This window comes from Tasmannia lanceolata, unplaced genomic scaffold, assembly GCF_043159265.1.
Source record: "Tasmannia lanceolata isolate RefF3 unplaced genomic scaffold, GAP_Taslan_0.1 ptg000016l, whole genome shotgun sequence".
Taxonomy (NCBI): Eukaryota; Viridiplantae; Streptophyta; class Magnoliopsida; order Canellales; family Winteraceae; genus Tasmannia; species Tasmannia lanceolata.
Genome location: NW_027518693.1, coordinates 10294438 through 10306229, shown reverse-complemented (window position 1 = coordinate 10306229; position 11792 = coordinate 10294438). Strand labels below are relative to the sequence as shown.

General features: G+C 39.0%; 1 protein-coding gene across 1 annotated transcript; it reads left to right on the top strand.

Moving 5' to 3' along the window:
- The first annotated feature begins 415 nt into the window (after window positions 1-415).
- LOC143848192 (kinetochore protein) lies at window positions 416-9857 on the top strand. The gene is made up of 4 exons (XM_077357075.1): window positions 416-1653; window positions 2113-2359; window positions 8836-8982; window positions 9309-9857. Exons 1-4 carry the CDS (start codon window positions 554-556, stop codon window positions 9594-9596), a joined length of 1782 nt encoding a protein of 593 aa, XP_077213190.1. The 5' UTR covers window positions 416-553; the 3' UTR covers window positions 9597-9857.
- Window positions 9858-11792: the final 1935 nt, after the last annotated feature.

The window sequence follows — 11792 nt, the reverse complement described above, 5'->3', positions numbered from 1 at the left end:
TTTTTGGAAAATGATAAATTCGCCCCTTTTCTTTACATGGGACAGGCAGCTGCAGTGTATGTGGCAATCAAGAATGTTGAATCCTTCCAACATGAAGTACATCATATCAGCCCCTTTTCAGTCATAGATACACTGGAGCTGGCTATCCCAAGTAAAATAAGGAGCGGATATATCACTTCCTTTTAAAAAAAGGTCAACAGCAGTGCCTCTCCAATGAACGGTTTGGATCAATCGAAGGTGCGACCCACAGTTAATGAAAGGTTTGGATCAAATCAAAGAGGAAATGATATATCACTTCCCTATCATCTCACTGTTTTTTATAACATGCCACTCCTTTCTTTATTTTACGTTGCTCTAATTATATGTCAAGAGCCCTTATAATTCCCAAAGATCTATCAACAGCAATGAACCCGTTGGCAATTTTCATATTTCGGTGTCACCCATTGGTAATTTTCCCTTCACTCCCAACATTTGAAAACTAGGGTAGTCTAGAAAAAACTCTCAGGCGGGAAAATTAGTTCAGATAGAGAGAGTCAGAGAACCATCACCAACCATGAAGGGACGTCGACCGGGAAAATCTACCGCCGGCACAACTCAGGCAGCACCCCAACCGTCCAAGTTCTTCTCCGCCCGTGACTCAGACGCGAGCTACAGTAGCCGTCCATCCTCAATAGGCCCCACACGCTCCTCTTCCATCATCCCTCCGATCAATGATCGCTCCTACCAAACCTCCGCCATCCGCACCATCAATAATTATCTCTCCTCCCACTCCTCTTCTTTCCTCCTTCGCCCCCCTCTTCCTTCCGCTCGCGAAATCACCGAAACCCTAAAATTCATCCTCTTCCATCTCAACTTCACAGAAACCCTAAATTCAAAACTCGAAGATGAACTCCCAATCATCCTTCGTCTCCTCTCTTGCCCTTACCCTCTCAAACCCTCACTCCTCAAAACCCCTTCTACCCCACACGCTTGGCCCCACCTCCTCCCCATCATCCATTGGCTCGTTGAAATCGCACGATTCTCCGATCACCGTTCATCTGATCCCCCCAATTTTTATTCCGACGGTAATGATCTCCTCCCTTACATCCTCCAAGCCTACTCGCATTTCATCCATGGGGATGATGATTCCATGACTGCCCTAGACGAAATGTACATCGGAAACCTTCGCGAACAAACGCTAGATGCATCAAATACTGCCAATTCCCTATTTGCCACTGTACAAACCCTAGAAAACCAGATCCAGAACATCAGATCTACGCCGTCCAATCGGCAGAAGCTCGAAAACGAGAAATTAAATCTCATAGAAGATGAACAAAAATTCCATTCGATTGTTGATAGTTATTCGGCGAGTTGTGTTGCGAAGGAGAAAGAGTTGAAGGAGAGGGAAGAGGAGTTGGTGGTGAAGGAGGAGGAGATTTTGAAAATTGGGGAGGAGAATAAGGAGTTGAGGAAGCAGAGAGAGATGCAGAGTTTCGAGGTGAGGGATGCGGAGAGGATGAGAAGGGAGATGCAGGCGGTGGAGCGCGAGATTGATGAGGCAAAAGATGGGAGGGATGCGTGGGAGGGGAAGGTGTTGGATCTTGATGCGACTATTAGGCATAAGTTAAAGGAGCTTGAGAGCCTCGTCGATGATTGTAATCAGGCTGTTCGACGGTGAATTATTACTATCTTTTGCTTTTACTAAGGATAGATTGAATTTTAGAATTTTGTATGATTCTCATTTGTGCATTTTGATAAAATTGCTATTGTGGTTGTTGTATTTATTTTTTTCTATTAGGGAAGTAATCACCATGTGAGTTGATTGCAATGCAGGTTGATATTCGAGTCCGTAGTGGTTTTAATGGGCTCTTCTCCCCTTTGATTGAACTAAATGTTCAGTATTTAATCCATTGAACCTTATATTTCTGTTGGCTCCACTTTACTGATGATGTTCTCCAATGTTGAAGTATAAATTGATTAAATAACACCAACTCTAACCGCTTATGCTTTTGGAGTAATCGATTGATTCATATACAAGACCTTTCTACTCTGTATTTTTGTTCATCCCTGGATTTTTTTGTGTTTTTATTCATTGTCATTGAGTAAGAGCCTATTTCAATGGATATTTTATAGGTTGAAGCTTAGAGGTGATTTTCAGTACTTGTTGAATCCCAAAGGATCAACACGTGCCGAAGTATTGGGGATTGATTACAAGTCGACGCTTGAACCTGCATTTGCTGCTATGGCTGATGATCTCCAGAAAAACAAATTGGTGAAATCACAAGAATTGATTTCCCTTGAACAACAGTTGCAGGACTATGAGAAAAAGTTAAAAGTGGAAAGAGAACGCCTTGTCCATCTTGAATCCAAAATTGACGAAGTAAGTACACAAGAGTAGTAGGCACCAGTGGCCATTGCTCTTTTAATGAATGGCCAATCTTGCACATAGAATGTTTGTCTTTCCTGGTTTTTTATGCATAGATATAACAGTAGACTCACCATACTTCGTTTGGAATTGTTCAATTTACACTGCATTGACTTTACTTGAAACTGCTTATACCATTATAGCGTATGCAATGCTTGGTGTCCTCTACATGCAATTGCAAATAATTGTTATAGATTATCCAACTACATAAGTGCAAGATTTGGAACCCAAAAAGCATTAGTATTAACTCCACTCCCTTTGCCATTAAGGCTGCAAAAGTTTAACTGTGTTTGGATGGATTTGATTGATTGGTACCTGCTCAACTCAACTCAACTAAGCCTTTGTCCCAAAGTAGTTGGGGTCGGCTAATGAATCCTTTAGCTTTGTTCACTTGTTTTCCCGGCAAAGGAAAGGAATCTGACGTGGCGAAAAGGAAAGGAAAGGAAAAGAAACTGTGATTTTCCCTTGCTTTCTCGCTCTTCACCTGCGAAGAAAGCGAGGGAAAATATGCAGGAAAGTTATTTTCTCACTGTTCACTTGCCCAGAAAGCAAGGGAAAATATACAGAAACCCATATTAAACTTATTTTGCACAAGATTTTTTTTTTGTCATTAAATGCTACCACATAAACAACACGTACATAGTATGATCCGAAATTAAACATAAGTTATAACATTTCTACCAAAGTCTTGGTACACCCAAAATATAGATATACACACATTTTTTGACATATATAGACGGTTCAACAAAAAATACATAAACATCACAAAGCCAAACGGCGCAGAATGCGCCTTAACATCTCCACTCGATCCATCTCGTCCAGAGAAAGGAAGGCCTCAGCTTCCTTCTGATGCCCATGCAGGTGAACATAAGCATCAATGAGCTCACCTCTAGCAAAACCATCAATGTTCAACACGGCATCTTTGAGGTCAGGGAGGCTGTGTACCTCACAAGTAGTAATTTTGGCATCAACAACCATTTTAATGCCCAGTCTGCATATAAAACCATAATGTGAGTCAACATACCTCATAAACAAGTGGAAAAAAGTATAAAATGCTACTGTCATAGGTACTAACCCCACACCAATGGCTAACCCCAAAAACCAAGGAACACTGTTGATGTCTTCTTCACGCTTGTCTTTCAAATCCTCATGGCGCTCAATATATGCATTTAAGGCTGCTTCTGCCTCCTTCCTTATGGCATAGGAGCAATAAGATGCTCCACTATACCTGTTCACTTGAATGTGACAGTCTGCCCAACTCTCGAATATGCCCACCTGTCGTCCCTTGAAAACCACATAAAACTTATCCTTCGCCATTACCTGGTACCACATAAACAACACATAATATGGACTTTTTCCAACAACAAATGGTAGATAGACAACGTTTACTTAGATGAGAGGCAAATATCATCCATAGATAAACAATGTTTAGCCAAAGATCCCAATCTTCACATAAATCTAATATATCTAAACATTACACCCATCCATAAAACCAATAGTTTCATCAAACTATTACACCCATAGTTCCATCCATAAAACGTAGTTCCATCCACAAAACCAACAACACATAGTTCCATCAAACAAATACACCCAAAATATATATAAAGATAACACATACATAGTTCATAAGTAAAAGGTTCATAAGTAACTCATAGTTCCATCCATAAAAAGACCCAAGAACCAAAAAAACCATCAACCGAAACGTTTCAAGACATAGACCCAGCCAAACGGCGCAGAATGCGCCCCACCATCTCCACTCGGTCCATCTCCTCCAGAGAAAGGAATGCCTCAACTTCCTTGTGATGCCCGTGCAGGTACACATAAGCATCAACGACCTCACGTGCGTAATCATCATCGCAGACAGCTTTCATTTCTTCGTAGAGGGGATACCGTTTGCTAAAGAAGCGTTGGTGTTCTGGATGCAACTGTAAAAAAAGAAAGGAATTGTCACGGAATATTATTTAAACATGTAACTTATAAATGGAGGAAGCGATATATGAAAAATAAATATTACCCTCAATTATTCATTCTTCACTTCTTCGTCAACCGATAACTTGCATATGGTTTCATCCCAGCCAAAGCCACTGAGATTTATGATAGAGTTCAGAGTCCTGTACGTTGTCTTCAGTGTCTTCAACCGATTTTTCGCATGCTCTTTCGTTAGGGTCATGTTCAGGACAGTAACCAGTTCCTGCGCAACAGCAAAATAAGCGCACTCTTTGAACCCAGCACCGGTCTTCTGCCCCTCCGCTATCTGATTCTTAAGGGCTGCCAAGAGAGCCCCATCCATAGTCTGATTCCATGAGACATTGACCTTCTTATCCGCTGTACCTGCAGTTGCTGCCATCTCACCTGCAAATTTTCGAAACACTTCATATAAAAAATATTCAATCATAGAATTATAGATAACCAATAGGCATAAGTAATCATAGAAGTTACATTAACCAATACTGTAGCAAACATAGAAATTACATAAACAGATCTCAACCAAGCACACCAAATGAGTATCTATAAAAATAGTACACCACAAAGAAAGGAATATAAGCTACAATTCCAACAAAGTACACATCGAAAATGTAAACAGAAGTGTGCAACTGTTGCGTCGTCGCCGTTTCCTAACGACGACGTGCTTGGAAATCATTCCACATCTGATTCATGATTGTGGTTCAAATGCTACGACCTTCCCGTAAATCCTCGGCCCTGGTCATAGGAGGAGGAGGAACAGGTCCCTTCCTCCTCTTCCTCTTCAGGTGGAAGCAATGCCAGCTCATTATCAACATCCTGAATGTAGGCATCATCAGGCATCTCCCTCCTAATGTGGTTGTGGACGCAGCAACATGCCAACACTATGTCAATCTGCTTGTCATATGAGTACATGGGTGCTGAATTTAATATGCTGAATCGCTTCTTCAGGACACCAAAAGTTCGCTCGATTACATTCCTCGCCGAAGAATGCCTTTGGTTATACAACTCCTCGGGTTTTCACGTTTGGCCCTCTAATCTGATTGAGATGGTAACCAATTCCTCGGATTGGAGTTATAAAATGGGACAGGCACGGATACCCTGCATCACCAAGGTAAAACTTTCCTACAATCAAAGAAAGGATTATACTTTAATTAGCTATGTACTACGGGAACTGCATCGGTAGAAACGAAATAATAAGGTAACTATTACCTGGCAAAATAGGAATCCCGTTCTGCTTTGATATGGCAGATGCTAACACCGTTAGTCCGATGCCGACCCCTCCCACCCACAAAGGACGTACGTAAACTTTAGGTCAAAGTCAGACACCCACATTAAAACCCCCGAAAAAATACAAAACCCTTCTTTACCAATTGCCGAATAAAACGGCAAGTAAACTGAAAAATGCAAGCAAGCATCCACCGAGGTATTATATATTGAGAACCATGAAAGAGGCATTATATATTGACACCCCTAATTGAAGCCTTATTTTCCAAAGTACTGTAAAAAAAATTAACAGATAAACACTACAATAAACTTCAAAAAAACCGAGCCCCTACTAAAATCAGTACAATGAAAGCCTAATTGAAGCCCTATTTTCCAAATTCCGAGCCCAGATTTCCCAAATGCAAGCCCTATTTTCCCGTTTGCTAACCAACCCACGTTCAATCCTAACACAAACATGGAAAAAATGAAAAAAAAAACACAGAAAGGCGTATTTGCAAAAAATAGGAAAAAAAAAGAGAAAAGGAGGGGCGGGAGACGAGATCTAACCTGTTTTTAGTTGGCCGGAGGGGAGAGCTCGTCGAAGAAGGTGATAGCACCGGCCGGATTCGTCGAGAAGAGGACGACCTCGTCGAGAAGAGGACGACCGTACAAATCCAAATCCTATGAACCGTAAAAAAACAACACTCAAATCTGGATTTGCAGAAAAAAGGAAAAAAAATGACAAAAGGAGGTAGAGCTATACGAGATCTAACCTTTTTTTGGTTGGCCGGAGGGGAGAGCTCGCCGGAGAAGGTGATATCGCCGGCCGGATTTGCGAAACCTTTTTTTGGTTGTCAAAACCCTAATGAAAAAAATACCCAAAACCAAACTCTCAAAGCAGAATAAACCCTAAAAGATTACAAATCGGAGCCCTAACAACCTTAAAAGCTTATAAAACTTTTAAAAAAATCAGCACTAACCCCACAGAAATGAAAAAAACAATAAGGCATTCCACATTTGAAGAAGAAAGAGGAAAAAAAGGAGTAAATGAGAGAGAGGGAGAGGAGATCTAACCTTTTTTTCCTCGCCGGAGGGGAGAGCTCGCCGGAGATGGTGACGGAGCCAGTGGGTTTCGTCGGAGGGTTGTAGCGAGAACGAATGTTTCGAGGAGGGGAGCCCGACGGATTTTCCCGAGAGTTTATCCCTCCCTTTTTCCCATCTATTTCGTGGGAAAATTGCAAAGGAGTTGGAGAGAAAATTTGACTTTCCACGTCAATTTTTTACGTTTCATACATTTTCCACGTCCTCCTACCTACTTTCTCAAGAAAGCACGCGAACATACGAAAAAATGGTTTCTCGAGAAATTTTGGGTTACTTTCCCATCCTTTCTTTTCTTGAGAATACAAGTGAATAGAGCCTTAGAGAATTTTCATGAAGATTTGATTGATTGGAATGCGGATAAGAAATTGTCCAACCTTTTCTTTTCTTGTTTCTGTTTACTGTGTTTTCTCTGTTATTTTTTTGGGGCTTGAGCAATTGTCATCGTAGTAAAATAATTTCTACATACTCATGTATTTGTATGTTCATGCATTGCAGCATGTAGAGGAAATATACCCAGCAAGACAAATAGACAAATAAGTAGAGGGAACACCTATATATTCTTATGAATAATACCATCCCAGACTTTAATTAGACTACGTATTGTGAAATATGAAATTGGCCTTTTACAGCTTCCAGACACCTCTAATCATCTACCCTCCAATATTAACTGCAAACTATTGGGTAGTCAAGTGGTTTTCCTACCAACTGCTGCTTTTGTTAATAAAAATCCATCAATTAATTTGCTTTTTGTTGGTCACTTGGGAAAGAAAATTGGAAAAAAAAAAATGCTTGCAGTGGATTCCTTGTCAAATTGACGATCGACTTAAATATGCTTTGTTATCTTGTGGAAAACCTATTTGTTTAACTGAGCTTTTATTATCACTGAAAATGTTCTACATATTATGGACACCATGACCAGCTGGAATAACCAGACACTAGTGTGTTGACAAAGTTGCTTTACACTTCGTTATTTAAATAAAAATCATAAATTTCATGTTTTATTCTTATTGATGAGCAAGTCACAAGTAAACACTGAGAAATTTTTTCTCAACCATCTGGTGTCAAAGTTCCATTGTGCTTAGCATCACCACAGCCATAGTTCTATGTATACAATAGTATGGAATACTAAGACATTGACTGTACAAAAGGATGGGATAGTATGATTCTGAGGTCTAAGATTTTATGCATTTACCATGGATACTAAGAATTAAGATCGACCATTGCTTATCAAATAGCAGCTTTGATATGGTATCATTAATTTTACCTGCATATCTAAGCTCTAGCCCTCTAGGCTCCAATTTAGAGGTTTTGCATACATTTATATCCACTGAACTGTCATTATTTTCATTTCTCATATTTATTTGTCAAATTCCATGAGCCCAGAGGCTTCTATGGAAGTGAAGTTCTGCATTATGTATTCTTCAGCTATAGGTTTAGTAGGTGACGACCTTCTATCATCCATAATATGAACATTAAAAGAAAAATGATATCAGCACAACCATTCTAAATATGTTTCAAGATGGAACTCCTAAAAAGTTGTCATAATTGTATTTCACATCTTTGTACCTTTATTTGTTGATTGCTCCTGAAAATAGTTACATGTGATGCTCCTAAAAGGTCAAATAGGATCAAGGTGAATACCTAAAATTGCCCCATAATAATAAGCTAAAATGCCGGATTGCTTGGTTCACATTCTAGAACGTGAATCCAAACTTGGAATGATAGAGTCCAAGGAGTATGGTCTGAAATGGTTTTTATTCTGCTGGGTGGGTAATTCAGGTGATTATCACAACTACGGAAGTATATTATTGTTTGTTTTGCAAGGTTAAGCTAGATTATTTAACAGCTCTTTTTATCTTTAACCTTGAGTTTAATATTCCAAATCTCCACTTAGCAGTTCAGAACTGTATATATACTAAGGAGTGAAACTTTAATGACAAGGATTGGGTGTATGGATCCCTCTAAATTCAGTGTTATCTGAAATTATCCATGTCTGGGATTTAATATGATATCTCAGATACTCCGGTGTTTTAAGGATCTGCATATAATATATTTGGAGAAACCATTACTGAAAGTAATTTTTATTTCCAATTGTGCTGTCTGTCAGTTGCACATTGAACTTTCACTTGTTAATCCTACCGTAAATCACTGATATTTGTCAGGTTGAAGCTCAAGTGAACTTGATGAAGAAGGAAATTGAAGATCACTTATATAAATGTGCAACAGAAGCTGAAAGACTACATAAAACTGTTGAGGTAGAGACACACAACTTGGTCATAACAGAAAGAGAAGCAGAAGAGACTCTAAAGGTATTTTGCTCATTTTGGTCATTGTACTTATCAGAACCTTTTTTTGTCCTGGGCTATGCCTAGGATGTTAGACCAATGTAGTTTTAGGGTTTCTTTGAACTTTCCTAGGCAATCTCAGGCTCAGTTATAACCATGGTTTGAAATTTCGGATTTTTTTTATTCAAAAATTTACTAATGTTCCAAAATTTCATTAATTTCTTCCGAAATTTTGAGATCGTGGCCGAATTTTTACCAAAAACAAAATTTAAAACCTTGGTTATAACTAATGGAAACGATAGAATGGATAGAGCTGATTCTGATTAACCCAAGTTTTGTTTGATGTACAGAACTGTCAACAAAAATTGCAGTATACAATCAAACAAAGCGATGAAGACGTTCAGATGTGTGCTCAGGAGCTCCTGGCTCTGATTGATGCGGTGTCCCAGTACAAAGAGCACATGGAGTCACTAGTCTCAACAATGAGGACAGAGCTCTCCGAAACTGCAAGATATGTTGCAGACAAAGCGGAGGCTTATAAGAACTCCTTGACAGCAATGTTGCTTACTGACAAGAAACTAACCCCAAACATTCAGCAAATAGACAACAAAGCGGCAGGTGCTCTGCATGTTCTGTGACCACCTCACTTGCTCAACTCAACAAGTCTGCGTCCTCTCACCATTTTGTACAGAGGAAAAATCTGTAAGGCAATTGGATAGGACCCTCACAGGTCTATCTAAAGTTCTTTGATGGATTTGAAATACATCTAGTGGCTTTTAAATGTTTTATGAAAAATCTAATGTTTTCTCTGACTAGTTATGGCTACGATAACTCTATTCTTGCAGACATCACTTTCTTTCTCTTCTATATTTAATTAACATGTATGTCTTGAATTCTCATTTCTTGCTCTTAGCTTTCTTAGAATAGAACTCTTACATGTTAGTTGCTCTGATTTTCCTTCTTTCTACATATTCAGCTTACTGGACGACTTATTAAAACAATACTTTTTGTATTTTGTTTTTTGTTAGAAAACTGATACTGGTACTGGCACCCCTGTTGTTTTGAGTTTCCTTCTATTTTAAGCGTCCTCATTGGCTGTTAAACTTTGCGACAGGCTATAAATTAGTCAATTATTCAAGTTAAAATAGATTGGGTCCTGATATCAAAACAAGGGTTAGGCCTATCAACTAGTTTTTACTGTGGATTGTAAACAGGTGCAGTCCTCCACCTGGCCCCACCATCTCCCATTTTCGAGTGAACACCTAACTTTTGTTAAATGGGAAGATTTTTTTTTTTTAATTCCCCATTGATTATTAGTTTTCTGTGTTCATTTATCAGATAGTTAATCTTCAAAGCATCTTATACACAAGCTTTGCATTTCTTCTACATCTTTGTTTTATGCATGAATATTTGAAACAACACAGAAAGAAAAACACATTAGTTGTTAATGTCCTTTGTATAAAATAATGCTACTTAGGTATGGATTTATGTATAGGTAGTAGATTCCCAAGCGAATCTCTCTTTGTTTTAATGTATAAAGAAATTGGGGAAGTGCCATGTGCGAGTGACATGCACGAGGGTCTTGATTCTCTTAATTTAGTTGTTTGTTAAGTTATTTACAAGGGGTCCACCTTTATGGGCGGGTGCGGGGCGTGAGGAGGCTACCAGATAGATCCCTTCACCTTCATGAAAATTTTCTTAAGTATTCATTAGCCAACCCCAAGTAGTTTGGGACAAAGGCTTAGTTGAGTTGAGCTGAGTTGAGTTATTTACAAGGGATTGCTAGGGACCATCGCAAAAGGCATTTCTCGGAGCGGCTGTTGCACGAGAGCAGCCGCATAGAATGAATAATACAAAAGGTGGCCTATGTGGTTGCTCTCTCATGCAACAGCCGGTCCAAGTCTGTGTTGGTCCCTGGCAAATCCCTATTTATAATTAACTTAACAAACAATCAAAAAAACAAAGATGCTCTCAAACGCCACTAATTACTCATTCCTAGTCAACTTATAGTATTACAATTTGTGAGAAACTCAATTTATGCTACCTGATTTATTAGCTCGAGTTTGGGATTTGTGATTTGCCTCTGAGAGAATTTTTTTTCCTTTCCAAACTTTTCCAGAAAATTCCTGCAATTAAACAGGGCCTTTAGATTTTACTTGAGTTTCCGTGGATGGGTTTTGTAAAGTCCTTTAAATGAGTTTTGAATATAAGGAAACATGTGTATAAAGCTGGAAATTGATGCTCCGGTGCTCGTGACGGAGTAAGCTAGAGATATTGAATCTCCAAGATCAATGAGAAAGATCATCTCAGATATTAAGAACTTAATTTTCTCATGGACACTGATTTGCGAGGCCTTCAGATAAATTTCTTAAGAAAATAGATGGAGATTAGCTACAGCAAGAAGCACAAAGAGAAGATAGTGGTCTAGTGGAATGCACCCCTCTCCACTGTTAAGCTAAATTTTGGGCCATAGTTCTGGCCCGGGGAGGCTCACACATCAGATAGATAGAACCTTCAATATGTGCAGAGGAAAGGATTGTTTTTTTCTAGAAAAATTCTTTCCCTGTAATAATTCTGTTTTTCATGTTAATGAATAAGTTCATTGTTCGAAAAAGAAGAAGAAGAAATAAAACATGGAGCCAACCCTGGCGGAAGGGGCAGCCGCATTGTAACCAAGGTTTTAAATTTCGATTTCGGCAAAATTTCGGTTCCCACCGAAACCATAGAGGATTAAAATAATAATATTTTATAGCAAATTTCGGCAAAATTACCAGCCGAAATTTCCAAAATTTCGACCAAAATAATTTACATTTCACCAATTTCAGATTTCACCA